Genomic DNA, 18541 nt, shown 5'->3' with positions numbered 1-18541 from the left:
AGCTGAGGATGAATAATTAGCTAAATGTAGATGGATATTCTGTTCACCACAATACAGTCAGATAACAGCACTTGACTTTGTTCAGACTGGTTTTTCAGAATCATTTCTGCAAACATATAATTTTAAAAAGTATCTTAATGAGAGAAACATTATCTGTAGTTGATGTCTCAGGGAATTCTTAATAGTGATTTATCTTCAAGTAGGAAACTGTACGAAAGATGAAGTTTGCAGTCAGATTCACTTATCCAGAAGGAAAAGAATACAGCTGTTTAGAACAAAAGACAATTATTCTTAAAATGAAGTACAGAGAGGGAGTGCTATAAATATATTGGTAGTTTTCCTGGGAAAACTAATATTTCAAACCAAACAGTTCCTAAATATATTTACATTAAGATTTGTTTGTTTATTTGTTCTGAGCAATCTGATAATCTAACCTTTCATATTATGTTACCAAAAAGAACATGGTCCACAACTTGAAGCATGATGTAAGTTACAGCTTTTAATCTGCTAGTCCTGATAGAGGCCAGAGAACTGGCCAGCCCCTTCAGCAACATTTTTTGCTATTCTTTTGTTATTTCAACTATGGAAAACTAAAATTTTGATCATAATAAAATTTGAATATAATTTTTATTTAATCAGTGAGGAGTTAGTCTTTTTAAGGTTATACCTTTGTTTCACATATATGCAGTAGAAATAAATAAGGGCTGTAATCTTAAAACTTTTGTTACATTGCATAGTTTTTATGCTCATGATCTTCTTTTCATAACTCATTAAAAGTTCTGAAAATACCATTAAAAGTTCTTCAGAGATTTCAAAACCCTGCTAAATATAATGTTCACATGGAAAGTTATTTGATACATGAATAACTATTTTTTTTCTTTGAGACTGCACATTAACTCTCACTAGACAGTTTTTGGATTGCATGAACGATCTTTTTACCTTCTAGCCTGTTCTGTTCCCAAGTCTGTCCTTGTCTGGACAGGTGATGGAAAGGGGCAAGGAAAGCAGCTAGCTTAGCTTTAGGAATAAATATCTACTTGTTTATTGATGGTTCAGTAAGAGAGCTTTTGGAGGTGTCACTTTCATTTTATTTAGAATTTTTTTAATTAATTTTTTATTGAAGTGGCATTGCATTGTAATATGTTTCTGGTGTGCATCACTGAAAATCAACATGTGTATATACTACTTAGAACCATCCTTCATTCTGCCAGAAAGTGTTTTAACTGCATTGAAAACTACATTTTAACTTGCTTTTTAGATCAGGAAATGAAATTCCAAATTTAAAAATATTTTACTGCTGCATTCCCAAATTTGATATGCAAGACTGAATTCTAATTTATTAATTAAAAAATTAGCTTCAAAGCTATTATTATCTTGATATTTAAATTGTTAAAACAGAAAGTTGAAAATCAGTTTCTGAGTTTTTGAGAAATAAAGCGCTATCTCTAGCCTCACTGTTAGGGCCCCTAATACACTGCTTTTCATTGTCTATTTTCTGAATGTGAAGATGGCAACCTTTTCCCCCCAGATAAAATAACAACAAATTAAAAACTATACCCAGATTCACTTTAAATGGAAAATATTTCAAGTTTGTGTCAAATAAAATCAGCTGTGAAAAGCAAGTGATTTTTTTTCCATATGTGGACACAGTGGAAAGGAACAATAAGCATTTGCACCCACCCTCCCTGTTTGCTGACTCTGATGACGAACGGCCAATATGTGGCAAGCACATACCTCATTTACATCATATGCATAATGTACTCTATCTGGGATATTAGCTTCTCAGGGTTTTCAGTGTCGCCTAACACACACAATGATCAGCACATTTTTTGAGGCTGCAATAATCAGAGGAATGCAGCAGTGATGTGGGAAGTAACACGGCCTAATGATGTACCCATTGTTCTGTTGTCATCCTTCCTAACCAGTTCCGGGGCCCTCAGAGCCTAATAAAAGGGACATGAATTTAAGAAAGTAAAACATGGAACTGGGTGCAAGAATAATGCATCTGTTCCTGAGCTCCACATTCAAAGAAGGGAAAATATTGACTACATAGAACACAAACTGCCCCAAAAGCTTTGTGGGTCTATGCATATGCTTATGTAATCTTCAAACAAGATGTGCCAGCTTTTATAAATATGTCTAGCCTCATTTAATCTCAAATAAGCACTGCGATACAAAATAGATATAGGAAATTAACTAAATCTTCAAAAATATGCAAAACATAAGTTCCTAATAAAATATTGGCTGCTATGTTAATAGCATGCTGTTTACAACATTTATTCTTAGTATATTAACCTTTTCGTGGTTTTCACACATTTACTAAAAGATAATCATCTCATAGCAGTTTTCCACCCATTCGTTCAAGATTCTAGCAAGAGTTCAATACTGCAAGTATTTTACAAAGCAGTTTGCATGCTCCTGTTCTATAATGGTTTGCAGTATTCCCAAATAACTCTTACACATGAGTTCAATAAATAATTGGAATCCCAGATGTTTGAAACGGATATAGCAGATACACTGTCGCTGTATTTTAAATACAGCCACTTTCCCTTTGTCCTCTCATCAACTTCACAGCATTGCACTCTGCCATTTTCAGTTCTCTTCTAATTAAACCTTAGATGAGCATTTGGCTTGTACGTGTCCCCACACGTGCCCCTCTCAAATGCAGCATGTGGAGGCATCCTGTGTTATTGTTGCTGACTTGAGACATTCCAAGGAAGAATTTTACTTCTTCACACTGAACTGTAGCATTCTTTGTCCCTTCAGTTCACCTCCTTATAAAGAAATTGCTGCTACTGAGAGATGATTTGCCACTTCAAGTTGCATATAACCAGAAATTCTGCCTCTATTTGTTTCTACGCCCTCTCCAGCATCCCTAGACACGGCTCCCGTTCGGTTTGTGATAAGAAATTATATTAGCTGTCAGTCAAAAAGAACTTCTTGATGACTTTAAAATACAGCTGCTAATTTTTAGCAACTCAAAGAAATGCGAGAAAAATCCAAATTTTATTTATAACAGCTGTAGGTTATTAAATTTAAATTTTGGTTGATAGATACATTACCCTCCCTATGCCGTTTTCCATTATATGGCTAAAAATGATTCCAACTTTTATGTCTTGATTTTTTCCTCTTTGAAATGATTGCATTAATTTCTGGCAAATGCTGTGACATTATCAGAGAAAAGTTGTTGTTTCAGTTCTTTTAAAAGATAGAAGAATATTATGGCTACATTTGGAAATTTTTAATTTGTATCTTATTTAGTCTGGTGTGCAATGTGACACCAGTTAATTGTACGTTATTTTGTGGTAACTACATGTTAACTCTGTTGGAAGTAATGGTAATTATACTGTAATTGATATCAGTTCTCCCACATCTTTGGGAAACCATGCAATTAACACATATCACCACAGTTGGACACTGTCTTTTGTCCTTTGTAATGGTGCCATGCTGGAGTACTATTTTGAAGTGGGTCCTAGTTTTAAAATGATTTTTAAAACTTAAAATTTCAGTTTTAAAATGATTTTTTAATTTTCATGAAATGAAAACAATTTCTAATTTTTAATTTTACTTAAAGACAGTCTTGAGTTTTTATTTTTCATTTGTAAAGTGATTTGTGATTTTCCCTTGACTGCCGTTTCCTAGAAAGATAATAATAGTAGTAGAATATACACAATCTTGATGTCTTTTTTTGAAGACAGGTCCTCTTCTTAGGGATAATTTTTGCATTTATGTTACTTTGCTTTCAGACGAAAGGGGATGTATTCTGTGCTAGTGTCACCGTGATGAATGCCAAACTCGGGACATAGTGGCGTGTTTACGCCAAATTCAGATGAAAATGTTTTCTTCTGATTTTGCCCACCTCTCCTTTGCCTTCCCCTGCCTTTCTGTCCCTTCCCTTCTGTCACATTTACCTGTGGTGATTATGAAGTTTCTGAAGTAGCAAATAAATGTTTTTTGGTTAAGTGTGGTCATAGTTTGATAGGCTTCCTTGACAAATGAATTATCTTTGAGTGATTTCCTTAAGAATATGAATAACTGCTCAGAACTTCATATGACTTGGAAAAGTGATTTTACTAGTCTAGTGCCTGTGGTAGTGCAGGGAAAAAGCCATGGAGATCAGTTCCTACTTTCCAGCTGAAGTAACCAGGGACCAGCGTAGTTTATCAAGAGCACATATGATGCAGAGTAGTTCAGTGAAGGAGCATGGGACAGAATCTGGAGGCTAATAGGCATATTCTGGATCTGTCACTGCAGAATGCAGACTTTAGGTAAGTATCCTAGTCTCCTTGGTCTCTGTGTTCTCTGAATGAAGAGACCTTTACATTTTCTCTAAAACTTTCTCATGCCCCCTGTTTTTTTTTTTTTTTTAAAGATATATGTTATTTTTGTAGCACACATATTTCTTTAAATTATAGGAAAATCTCTTAGGAAATGTGATATTTATAGATCTCATAAATTAAAACTAAATGCATGGTGGCAATACCTCACATTTTTTTCCTTTTTTGTATTTATGTTTCTAAGAAAAAAATCTCAAATTTTTCAGTTTTCTAGTTAAAATTTAAATGGAAGGTATATTTTTTGAAGAAACTATTAATTCTTGGTTTATGTAGCTTTGATGTCTTCAACTTGAATAAACTGCACCTGTGTTTCCAGAATCATTTAAAAGTACACATTGTAAATTAAATAGTTATCTGAAATCAAGTACCTAGCTTTTAAACAAATAGAATTCCCAAGATTACTTTTTAGGCAAAGACATTTGCTTAACTGGTCATTAATTTTATTATGACTGACATTCTTTGTTCATATGACAAATGTTAGAATAACAAAATTATATTTGAGGCTAAGTGGAGATAGGATTCTCTAGTTTTTAAAATCATAATCAGTTTTAATAGGCATTCAAATAATTTTATAATGAAACTTTTGGTGACCTTATTACTGAAACAAATAGTTAATCAGGGAATATTCAGGAACAAATATACATCATGCCTCTGTACATGAATAGAAAGTTTGAAACCACATATAAGTAGGCGTTGGGCTGTCACACAACTGGATTTGCTTAAATCTGAACACTTTATAACTCTAGTTGGGAGTTGCAAACTTATAAATAACCTTACAATTGGTTAAAGCCATATTAAAACCATATGAATGAGACGAAAAGCATTTGGTTAAAGGGGTTCAGTAAGCACTATAATCCCGATGAAACTAATTTAACTTAGTGACTCCCAAGTCTAAGACAGTCTCATACTTTCAGAGTTAATGCTGGTTTATCATTTATCTTCTGAGGGTTAGTGACAAAAGTCTAAGTGTATATTATAAGAGATATACAGGATATTATCCTTGCCAGTGATGTGGAGAGAAAACTTGCATAGTTTGGTATACTTTTCAAATCTTGAGGGAAACTTGTTGACTTGTTGTACATCTTTTGAAAATGTTTTTGAAAACTCCATAAAACATACCCACAAGAAGCTCTGCAGACATTCATTCATTTCAGCCTTCAGCAGGCATGAGTTTCTTTTGGGTTTTTACAGGGCTCAGTTCTAGTTGGAAATGGAAAGGATCAGGAGACACTTTCCCTCCCCCAACGAGCTTGGAATCCATCAACATGTATCAACATCCTAAAAGATGATCTAAACAACTATGTCAGTCTTTATTGATTCTATGTCATACCTCAAGTGAGTCTTCTGAAAAATTTTCTTCAGAATTACAAGTCTTCCTTCCCTTGAAAGAGCTTTCTCTTTTAATGAATCATATATAGATAGATAGGTAGGTAGACAGACAGACAGACAGACAGATAGATAGACAGATAGATAGACAGAGTTGTCCACAGATGAACCATTACTATATTCTTTTTGTTTGTTTGTTTGTTTTTTTTGGTTTTTTTTTTAAAGATTTATTTATTTATGCATACAAGAGCTGGGGCACAGGCCAGAGATGCAGGGGGTGAGTGGACTCACCAGAGACAGAGTGGGGAACATAACAGGCAGACTAACTGAAATACACTGCTGAGGGGAGCAGTGGGTGAGACAGGAGAGGTCTGCTTCGCCATGTGAGTTGCTCCTTGGCTGGCCAGGAATTGAACTTGTCCGCAGAGGCTTTGGATTGCTTCATAGTGCAGTGCTTAACCCTTTGCACCACCAGGGAGGGCCTATTACTATATTCTAATGGCAAGCTTTCAGACAACTGTTTTGGAGATGAATAGGGCCTCCTATCTAAAATGTATTGCTTTATTATTTGATATTTTTTTGATAGGGGTAAGAGGCTGTTTCATAACACAAGAGAAAGAAGTTGGCCATTGTGTTAGTTTTCCAGAGCTTCCACAACAAAATACCACAGACTTGGTGACTTAAACAGTAGAATATTTTTCTCTCACAACTCTGAAGACTAGAATTCAAAGATTAAGGTGCTAGTAGGATTGGTGTCTACTGAGTCTTTCTCCTTGCCTTGCAAACTTCTCCGTGTCCTCTCGCATTTTTTCCTCTGTGAGAACACATCCCAGATGCTTCCCCATATGACCCAATTGCATCCTTTTTTTTTTTTTTTTTTTTTTTTAAGGACACCAGTAGGTTGGATTAGGGCCCATACTCAAGGTCTGATTTTAACTTAATCACATCTTTAAAGGCCTTGTCTTCAACACAATCACATTTTAAGGTACTTGGGTTAGAGCTTCAGCATAGGAATTTAAGAGGACACAGTTCATTGCATAAACATGATGTACAAAGATATATGTAAACATCTAAGACTGGGTATTTCCAAACTCTTGTAAAATTATTTTCTTTGAGATTACAGTAAATATGGAATCCCTTGATCAAATGCTTTATGTCTCTGTTTATATGGTCTCATCCTTAGCTTTTCTAGAGGTATTGTTTCTCTGGATGTTCTAAATTTCTCTGAAATTTACATACTTTGTTCTGTTTTCCTTTCACGAAAGAATAACATAATTCAAAGAGTGAATGCTAATGATGGTTTGCGAAGCACTGAATACATAAGAATATTTGAGTGGTGGTTGTGGTCAAGACTCTAGGAAAGATTCTTTTTGCTGAGTCCTTTGAAATAATAATAACTAGGTAGACTTCCTGTATCTCAGTACTAGGCCAACCCTGACCAGGAACTACTCCATCATTCAACTTAAATATTTTCCTTTGTATTTACCTACCTTTTAATCATCTATATCTCACTTTCAAAAAAGATTTGGCCATTTACTTTCACTTAAAACTAAATTAAGATAAAAAAGAGGAAATAATTTTATCAGATTATCAAGATTTAGCCATGAAGGTATCTAGCATGTGCCAAAACTGCGAGGAAATAAAAGGCATTTATGATGTAAAGATAATAAGACATGGACACTGCATCTTACAGAGTAAGTAGGGGAGACATGTAAATAGATCTGTAAACCAATAATTGTACTACATATTTGCATAAACATGGCATAGTGGCAGAACAAAAGAGGGGTGATAACTTCTGCCTGGAGAGGATAGAAGGCAGCTAACAAAGGATTTTGTGCAGAAGAAATACTTAAATTTAGGAAGGACTAATTATATGTCATCAGCAAAGGAAAGGCATTCTAGAAAAGAGGAATGGTATATGAAAAATACACAAGGACCTAAAATACCATCACTTTTAAAGGAAACTCCAAGAAAGTCAATCTTATTGGAAGAGGGGATACAAACGGGAAGGAAGCTAATGAGGGAAATAGGAATCAGATCATAAAAGGTTATACAAATTGTACAGAGAGGTTTGGTTCTCCTCATACAAGTGATAGGCAACATTTGAGGACTTACAGATAGAGAATAGCAGGATTCAGGCAACTCCATGGTTACTTAAGTTGAGATTTAAGTTTATTTCTGAGATGCTTAGCAGCCACAACAAAAAGAAAAGCAGCTTTCGTTTTGGAGTCCCTGTTGTTGATATAGGAGACTAGAGATTGGACTTTAGATCAGGACACAATCTTCATAAGTATTTAGCTTTGAAATATTTAGCAAACACTAAATAGTATCTTTAACAGAAATGGGTATTTTATGAGTTGCTTTATTTTTGCAAAACACTCACACATATAATCTCTTATTTAATCATCACAAACCTACAGCACGAGCATTTGCTGATCCATTTTACAAATGAAGAACAGGCTCAGAGAAATCACATGGTAATTAAGTTGTAGAGTTATGATTCTGAATTCACCTCAGCACAAATACCTATCTAAATTTTGGTTAAGTGACTTAAATAAAATATAAAAAATCCTTTTTAGCCTCACCTTCTTCTCTTGTAATACTGATAGCAATAATAAAATTTTTCTTGTAGTATTGGTTTGAGAGTTAAAGGATATGCTTTGGAAAGAACTTTGCACATTGTATATGATCAGAAAGTGACAATCTCTCCTGCTTTAACCCCGTGGGTGTATTTATGCTATGGCAGCAAACGCGGTTGGAAAACTTAGGCCTTAACTAATTCATGAGTTCATAGCACAGTTTTTGTATTAAAGGAACATTAAAAGCTAGACAAATTAATAGTTTTAGCTGACAAAATACTCTTTAATAATGAGACTCAATAAAGTCTGGGGTCATCAAAATAGCATTGTGAACCTAACTCCCAGGGGCTCCACAATACTCCTTCCAAAAGAGAATCATCTTTTTAAAATTGATGTAGTTTCTAGTGTAAAGCTTACATTTTTGATCCTTCAATAAATTACTAAATGCATAACAAAGGATATAATATGAAGGCTTATAAGGTGTTAGAACTTGTTAAAAAGGAAACCAAATGTGTGCTTAAGTAGGATTTCTTGAAAACCACATCATGGCAAGATATGTTCAAAGCAAGGAATTAGAGCAAGTCTTCCAGAGTTAGGACACACACTCTCTTTCAACATTATGCTGAACATTGACCTGCTGATTTTTTTTTTTTTGAAAATGTGTTCTGTTTTTTAAGCGAAGCATCTGTGGTGGGTTGTATTCTTTTTTGCCAATGTTTTGTAGAAATTACAAAGATACAAACAAGTGTTAAGCTGCAGAAGTTCAAGTTAGATTCAGAACCTCTTTTTCATAATGTTATATAATCAAATTGTATTCTTCTATTATGTTCTAAAATTGCTTACTTCTCTCTTTCATAAAATATTTAAGATATTTTTCTGTATTTTTGTGTTTTGATTATTACTGCCCAGAATTGTCACCAATTCTGCATGGAATGCTGAGCAGAAACATCTTTCACAAACTTGAAATATTGGAAAATTAGTAGCTTTTGCTACTATTGGAGCTCTCTTATAAAGGGTGTTTTTTACTTAAGTGGGTAAATAAAATATATGGCCTTGTAACAATCTGCAAGTATTTATGGACACTAATACTGGATTCTGAATTAGATATATAGAAAGAGAGTAGAGGCAATCCCGGGCTTGAAAGATCATTTGTTGATATTGATGGAATCTGGGGGGTGCATACAGACCTAAGTTCTATTCTTTTTTTTTCTTTTTTTTTAAGATTTATTTTTTTATATTCCCCATACAATTGCACCCCCTTTATTTTGACCCCAATCCCTCCGCTCCCTGCCCCCCCATAGTGTGTCTCTGGTTTGTAGTTGCTTGTTGATTTCAATTCTTTAACACAGTGAATGGATAGGGGCTAATTTTATAGGGAACTAAGCATGTCTGTGTATCATAAGGTAGTCAGATGGACAACTTGGGCTTTTCAATATGACTAGGACATGGCAAAGAAGAAGGGAACAATACTCTAGCAGCCACAAGGAAGAGGAAGCAGGCATGAGCATGAAATTATTATGGAAACTCAAATTACTGTCTACTCTGAGCAGAAGACATACAATGGGAGAGTTGAAGGAAATCAAATTTAAAAAGACCTGGGAGTATGAAAGCAAAGTAGAAGAATTAATGAAATGCAATAAAAAACAGTAAGCCACGGAAAGTTTTAAGTCTATGACATGAAATAGATCCCTGTGAGGAGTATGAAAGACTGGGAGGGCAGTGTCACAGATGATGCAGACCAGAAAGGAGGCTGCTGAGGTGACCTAGGAGTGCAGGGCATTAGTGGTGACTTGACAGAAAGGAATGGAGGGAAGGGGCCATTGCAAGAGGCTTTGTGAAAGAATCAGCCAACCTGAATGGGGAACAGCATAGGAGGGCAAGAAAAACAGTGAGACAAATAGTACTGACCAGTAAGTGTTGGCATGAACAGAGGAGAGGAAGGGAAGTTAGGTAAGGGGACAGCTGCTTTTGCGGGAAAATCTTCATTTTTAGTTTAGGAAAGTATTTTCCTGGACTGGAGAGACACTAATGCTCACAGCTAAGATGGAACAAGACTTCTTTTGGGTTGTGCTCAGTAACTGAGATGTTGAAACTTTAAGGATAGATAATATTTCAGAATATCGTATCACTTTGGAGAGAATTCCCATTCATAATGCATATATTTGTTATTTCTCTTAGAAAATTGTGCTTCAGGGGCCTCCCCGGTGGTGCAGTGGTTGAGCACTGGGCTGCAAAGCTGCCCACAGCCTCTGCGGCGCTGGTTCGATCCCCAGCTGCTCCCCGGCCACCGGAGGAGGGTCCCGCATGGCGCGCAGACCTCTCCTGCCGCCCGCTGCTCCCCTCAGCAGTGTATTTCGGTCTTCTGCCTGCTCTGCTCCCCGCTCTGGCTCTGGTGAATTCTCTCACCCTCCCGCGCTTCTGACTGTACCCAGTGCATGTATAAACAAAACAAACAAACAAACAAACAAATAAATAAATAAAACATGCCTCTTAAAAAGAAAAAAAAAACCTAATAAAATTGAAAACATTAAAAAAAAAAAAAGAAAACTGTGCTTCAGGAATACACAGATACATGACTGGTGGCGCTGTAGTATTAACTTTTCCTGCAAAATTCCTTGTTATTACACATTTGAAAGATGTTTTAAACTCTTTAATATTTAAATGTGTATTATGAGATATAACAACAAAATTCTTAGTTACTTAAAAAGATTCATGCCAAAATTCCACTTAGGAGATGGGTCGTTTTAAATTTGTGATTACATGAGCATAGAAATTTCTATTTACTATCATATATCTATATAAAATGTGTATGTATTTGTATAAAATGCATACACAAATATCCTATAAGTGGAATATTTGAGAGCCAGTGTAGAGTAACCTAATAATAATGTTACAACGTATTTTATGTGTGAAAGTAACAGGAGATTTTTTTTTTTACACGTTTAAACTGAAATATGGCTAATGACCCCTTGGGTGTATGTTCGGTGACAGACATTCTTTAGAAAAAGGCTTTGACTAAAGATTGGTAAAATACCTCTCATTTAGACTATTGGAATAAAATACATCACATCATTGTCCAGTCGTGAATACCTGTCAAATGAAATATATTTGTTAGTAAAGCAACAAACAAAAAACCTCTCTCAGTAGGTACCATTTTCCACGTCAGTGTGTGGAAAGGGGATCGTGTTGAAATAATCTGTGACATGGTATAGGCTGGTCAGTTTTGGTAACCCAGAAGGGAAGGTGCCCAGTACATCATTACATTTCATGTGCTGTTTTTCGGGAGATGGCTGCAGTCAGTCATCTTGCATATGGTTTGAAAAAGACTTGTCTCACTGCAAGCAAACTGTTATTTAAGTACACAATCCACTCTACTACTGAAACAGTTTTGCCAAACTTATCCAAGTATTCTCACATGCTTAAAGATGGTATAAATATCATTTATTGCTAGCAGTTTTCTTCAGACTATATGGAATGTCTTCCTGCTGCCTGATCTAAGTGTCCCAGTTTACATTATGGTCTTTACTGCCTCTGTTTGATGGAGTGATCAGTAAAAATTTAATGACACTATAAAATAATAAAAATGTCATTAATTTACCACGGATCTTGGATGCAGTGGTTGTAAAGTTACATTAATAAACAGAATATTTTTTACAACAAAAAGCATTGTTACGTGGGAACATATAAATAACACACATAAATTTAAGAGCAATTTTACTGTTAGCACACACATTATTATGGAATAGCCAATAAGTGTATAAAACATAGTATATAAAATTTTATTAAAATATACTGTGCACATCAAAAATTCAGCTTTTATCTAAGTGCAAAGAAAAGCCATTATTGTGTGCTTACTGTTTCATTGCTGTTCTTTCCCCATATCACAATTTTACATTTGTTGCCAGTAAGAGGAAGTTGATTTTTTTTCCCCCTAGATGAAAACAAACCTCTTCTCCTTTAGTTACCTCAAATCCATTCTCTCTCTCCACTGATGCAAAGACAAAGATCAATCCATCTTGCCATGGTAGGGAGGAAAAAGTTGCTAATTCAATGCAAAGTTAAAAATAATGCCTGAGGAGTTGAATGGTTTGTTCAGTGACTCTGGAAATAAGGGATAATAATGCAGCAGTCTATCTGTCACCAGTGAGGCTGCCCCATCATTGACTCCGATAATATGTGAAGATGATGGATGCCACCGTCTTGTGGCTTGTAACATTTAACATTCATCAGCTCTCACTAAAGGGGGCTTTATCATTTAAATATCTTTATTTAATATGCAACATCTACCTCATACATCATCATTTCAAAGCACTTAGAGAGCCAACAGTGCTATACCACAGCAGAGTTGACTTTAATTGTGTTCAATAACTTTTATGTTGCCTGCATGTTTGTGACTGACAATCGCATGAGTTAAAGCATCTGATCACATCACTGCATGTAAAATAAACATTTCACTGTCAACATGTAGATGGGGAAATTTTCTTGAAGGGGGTGTTGAGATCAGGCTATGGTTGAGATATTTTGTTCCAATATATCTTACTTGGGAGCTATGTATTTTGGAAGAGCTAGCTCAAGTAAGTGGAAACATTTTGAGTTAAGACCTTGCCACCACCCACAGTCTGTATTTGTTACATACAGGGGCATACCCGTTGACACTCAATGGCCAGAAGTTGAAATCTTTTGGAACTAAAGTGTCTTTGAACTTCTCTTTAAGCCCCTGTCCACATCCTGTGTTTATGCAGCCCGTGTTGAACCTCACTGGTAAAATCTTTGCTTAGCTCAGCTGCCCAGATCTGACTTGTAGACATCAGGCCCTCTTATCTTATGGTTATGTGGCTGGGAAATAAATATTCTGAGCTATTCTTTGAAGAGAAGAAGGAAATCTTCTGGGAGACTAGGTAGAAAATTCATATGAAAGGGCATGATTTTGCAGGGTCCATCTTTAATCTCAAACACAAGTGCTTCATATTACCAAATCCAAAATGTACTACCCAAAACAATTTATATCCTTGGATTTATTTCTGCCTATTTAGCAAGTGTTTCGTAGGATATTCTTCCCTGACTTCTACTCTGTCAAAATATTGATATTTTATAAGGAAAGTATCTCTGCAGAAGGATTTTTTTTCAATGAAGTCAAAAAAATGTATGACTTCAAAGACACTGTGAATGTGTTGTTGAATGTTCTGAATGTTTTTTGTTATGATTAAAAACAAGCTGATACTACTGAATTGTGAGTGCACTTCATCTTTTATAAAAGAAAAGATATTATCATCATGTAAGCTTTGTTGTCTTAGGATTTTACAAACCATGGCATGTAATTTTCCCTCTTCTCCTTCCTTGTCAAAATATTGATATTCTTTCAGGAACTTTTTTTTTTTTTTTTACTGAGAATATTTTCCGGTAAAATCAAAGAGAATGAATGACTAGAAAGATACTTGAAATATGCATATTGATAGGTAACACGGTCTGTTGATTTTCAGAGAAAGTTGTTTTTCCCCCCATGAAAATACAGTTAAAGGTTGCTCTTCCAAGAAGATTGCAGGTGTCACATCAAAACTCCTTTTGCATTTAACATAGGGAATGCATTCACATGCAAATATTTGAAAGGCGAAACAATGTGATAAAACAAAGGTTGAATATTTTGCTTTCCCTGTACTACTCATCTTCACTTTAATTCCTTTTCTTTACATCATGACAACCAAAAGTGCTACTCAAAAATAGAAATTGTTTGATTAAAAGCAGCTGTCCCCCCCACAACCCCGCCCCATGTGTGAAACTCCCACATGGCTTGTGGTTGCTTTTCAATGTTGTGGCCTGCATCTGGGTTAATTTGTTCTCGTGCAGCAGTGTTTTCACATAAGACGATATTGGGGAACCATACCTAATTTGCTTTTTATTTCCATTCTGTTTTTTATAAGTGTCATATTTCAGAGGTTTCCTCACATACCATTATGGTAACTATTTGGTATTACCCAGTCAGGGGAATTCATGATTATAATTTTGTTGCAAATCTTTCATAGAATGGTGCTAGATTAAAGCAAGGTTTATGCTGTATTTTCTTCCAACACGATTTCAACATATTCCATGATGAAGGGGAACTAGAAGACTTCCTGCACAATTTGACTGATGGGAATTAATTATAGAAATATAATGATATTCAAAAATAATCATATTGGAAAGCACAAATGTAGTGAGACTGTACAAATGAGACACAGCCTCTATCAAGTAATTGTATGTTTGCTCTTTAAGAATATTTCCAAGTTTCTAAACATCTTACAGAAGAGAACACTGAGAGTATTTCCATCTAATGCCGAACATGCTCAGTACAGAACTAGGTCATTGAACAATAGACTGAACAGCAATCAGCACTCTGCTGCTGCATAATGCATTAAGTATAACATGCAGAAACCATTCCCGAAGCTGGAAGCTGCTATTTCATGTCTGTAAATTCAAGCTGACATGACATTTAATATTGTTTCATAGTAATGAACAACAAGGTTTCATTCATTCATAGGCACAATACAAAGCCAAGTTTGAGTCTGGAGAGTAGCAAGGAGTCAAGAAGGAGACAGGCTATGTGTTTCTGCAGACAAGAACACTTATTAATGATGGTCAGTGGGCCTTCTGCTACTGATCCTGAGCTGCGGAGGGAGAGTTCATGGGGATGATTCAGACTCCTGCTCCTAGAAGAACTGGTGAATAAGTCAAATATCTTTGGGTTTCCCTCCTATATCAGCAGGGGTACTTAACTTTCCTGATTTGATGGCTGGCTAGACGTAATTTTTACCTTTTCACTTCCCAGAAAGTTACAGTGGAAACTTTTAGGCAAAATAATAATATCAATGCCATCCTATAGCCTTCCTGCTTTGAAATACTTGTTTGTGAAATCCTCTTGCATAAAATTCTGACGTGTTTTCCCAGGAATAACAATGCAAATCGTGATCTCTAAATGGGAAAACTCTTCTCCCGTTAAAGTTGGCAATATATTTTAATGGCAACTACCTTTCTATGTTTGCACATTTGGTTAAAACTTCTCAGTTGTATGACACTTAGATGACTGGATCAAATCCAACAGGCAGAAGCCCTGGCAGGTTTGTGTCACGGGTTTCTTTTCCTTACAGATGCTGTGGTTTAGGTGCTGTCAGCACTGTCAGTGCCCACAATAGGGCTTCAGCAGAATCTTCCTGAAAGATTTTCTGAGCCCTAGTTGGTCACAAATGATGTCTGAATTTAAGTTTTGCCCATTATGCACCACAGAAGCTGGGAGGAAGAAATGGCTACTTTGGAAGCTAGAATAAGCCTCTGTTTATTCTTTTCTGTAGGAAAGAACACGCTTTGAGAATTTGGGGCCCCAGTTAACAGGAAAATCAAGTGAAGATGGAAAGCTGGGCCCAGGTGTCATCGACCTTACTCGGCCAGAAGATGCAGAGGGTGAGTGGCCTTTCTGTGCCTCTTTTCTGCCTCACTGTGTGTTTTGAAGCTGTGTCTGAGTTAGATATAGAATCTTTATGGTCTTTTTTAAGAACCATCAGATTGATTTTCTTTGCAAAGTACAGGAAATGTTAGTCTTCATTATAAACTATGGTTAAGGACTTTGAGAAGCAGCTAAATCCTATGTTCCTGAACACATAGCAGTATACGTACTTCAAGACCCCATTTCTAAGTTTTAAAATTAAAAAATCCCTGTGCATTCTGATGAACAACAAAATTCTCTGTTTTACCCACCTCACTGCATTCTTGTTCAAGAAGGACAAACATACAAAAGGGCATATTTTTAAAACTTCAAGTGATTCTTAGATCACACCATTTGGGGGATTAAATTATGGTTTACAGCAGATTTAGCATAAAATTAATGATTTCTTGGGCAAGGCCCAGGCTGTGTCTGGGCACTTACCATTACTGAAGTCTTTTGAAAGACCAACTTCACTCTCAGTGTGTTTACCCACAGCACTATCAATGCCTGTCTGCTCCTCTTCCCTTTTTGTTTGTTTGTTTTAAATGCACAAGCAGCAAATCAGCAGAAATTGCTCCCCAGAGGCTGGGTACAATTTATGAGTTAGGTCAGCACTTCAGTAGTAATGTTGCCTGGTTATTTACTGTGTCATCACAGAGTAGGGACTGGTTTTCCCGTTAGCTGTTCCTTTGGCAGAATCCCTCCCACCAGTCAGGGAAGATTAATTTGTTCTCTTCAGAGTAACACAATACTTCACCCATGTTGGGTCCCAGCTAAGGTCCTTCTTTTGCTGGAGGGGAAAATCTTACTATTATCCCTTTCGCTGGCAGATTTTCTTCCAGAACTCTAAATCCTTGAAAACACATGAAGACATTTCATAGCAGCATCTGAACTGCTCCTGGGTTCTAATGATTGCTTGGGCAGTTCAGAAAACCCAGGCACGAGCAGTAAGAGATGGGCGTATCAGCCACTAGGAAGCACTTCAGAGAGTTTCCAAAAGGCAGAATTTTCATACTGATGCAAGAGACTAATGCTTAATGATTGTGCCGAGAACAAGGTGTTAAAATATATTCTTATTGGGACAGGAGCAGGAGGAAGGAAAGGAGGAGAAGGGAGGAGAGAGAAAGAGCTAGAGGGAGACAGAGAAGGAATCAGGGAGGGATAAGACTCAAAACCAGAAATATACTCTATACACATGAAGAATGTGTGCAGAGGACATATTGACAGTGATATTTGTACAGGCCCTTAGAAGTACTGGTTTTTCCACTGGTGAGGATGGAGGTACTTTGGCCTAGAGAGTCCATCATGCAGACCTCACCCATCTCAATTTTGTTGGAAGACTGTACTGTAGAGTATCTAAAACTTTGACCATAAACCATGAAATGCAATGTCTCATCGCTGTGGAGTATTCAGTCTCTTCATTTTCCCCACAGACTACAAGTTACACCTTATCCTTGTATTAGTTGGGTTTTCTTAATCTGTCTCTCATCCTTCTTCATTTGGTTTCTTAACTATATAGTGGCTATAAAACAGTCACTTGCCTCCCAGAAATGCTAATAATGTGGTTAATGATATAATGTGCTTGGAAAGTTAAAAGCCATGTTCATAGTTATTAGCCATTGCAAAAGGAAAATATAAAAAAGCTTAACTGTAGAAAAACATATTGTATAGAAATATCTTTGGAAATTCCATTTAGTATCCAGAGTATCTGAAGTAAAACTAATTTCCTGGTTACTTTGTTCTGTGGACAAACATATATCAAGCACTTCTGTGCCAGAGAATATACTAAGTTTTTTACACCCATTTTTTTTTTCATTTCAACAATTTAAACAACTTTGTAAAGAAGGTATTTTTTTTTCCATTTTACAGATAATAAAATGAAGGCTGAGAGCCATTAAATAACTTGTGACAGGTTACATAGCTAGCAAGAGTACAGTTGAGAGTTGATCCCAGGCAGGCTGGTTCCAGAACCCAAGTTCTTAAGGACTGTGTTGTAGCCCCTGTGTACATGGACAAATCTGTGGTGCCTTCATTTTTCTGAACAAACTCCTGTGACCTTCTTCAGTATGGCCCATTTCCTTTCCCCTAAATATAGCAAGTCATGCCATCTACCAGCGCTCGTGTTTCTCTGTCACACATAGCAGCAATGCCTGATGAGTGTAATAGTAGAAGGGTTATAGTGGCCCAGGAGCTTAAGGAGCGTGTGAAAGCCTTCCTTCAGAAGCTTGCCCAGAGTTGCCATTGAGACCTCATGTGCTTTTGGGGGACTGTGAGTTCATGAATGGAGTCAAGTTACCTGCTCTAAAACCGACAGAAGCCAGTGACTTTGTGAGGACGGCTGGGATGGGTAGCGGCCTTCTGCTGACTTCAGGCTATTTCCTGGCATCTGCTCAAGTGTGAGCTGATTGCAAAGCCTGCTGGAGTTACAGTTCATATTAAAGTCAGAATAGATAATAGGTACACATAATACTTTCTCTACTTGGTGCTTTCATATTTCCCTTAATGGTAAGATGACAAAATACTCTACTGAAATAAAAAATAATTTGAAATTGTATTCACTCCTTCGGTGAAGAACTTTACTGTGAAGACTTTACAGTTGGTCTGCGGTCTAAACAAACTAACTAGCAAATATTTCTTGAGCGCCTACTGTGTGTCAGTATCTGAATTAGACACTGGATAAACCAGGGGAAGCAAAATAAATATTCTCCTGGCCCTTGGAGTTTAAAGTCTAGTAAAGGAAGACTGATTATAAATGAAATGCAAACACAGCTGTCCCTGGTAACCACCATTCTACTCTCTGTTTCTATGAGTTCTCCTTTTTAGATTCCACATTTAAGGAGATCATA

General features: G+C 36.3%; 1 protein-coding gene across 7 annotated transcripts in view; it reads left to right on the top strand.

Moving 5' to 3' along the window:
- The window catches only part of SOX6 (SRY-box transcription factor 6), a 306844-nt gene that overhangs the window by 254765 nt on the left and 33538 nt on the right, over positions 1-18541 (top strand). For all 7 annotated transcript variants that reach the window (XM_084254042.1, XM_084254038.1, XM_084254044.1 and 4 more), the window contains one exon: positions 15565-15673. In XM_084254042.1, coding sequence (XP_084110168.1) covers positions 15565-15673 — 109 coding nt within the window. The remainder of the gene's footprint in view (positions 1-15564; positions 15674-18541) is intronic.

This window comes from Talpa europaea (assembly GCF_964194135.1).
Source record: "Talpa europaea genome assembly, chromosome: 1".
Taxonomy (NCBI): domain Eukaryota; kingdom Metazoa; phylum Chordata; class Mammalia; order Eulipotyphla; family Talpidae; genus Talpa; species Talpa europaea.
The sequence above is the reverse complement of the archived record's forward strand: the minus strand, read 5'-3'. Positions and strand labels throughout refer to the sequence as shown.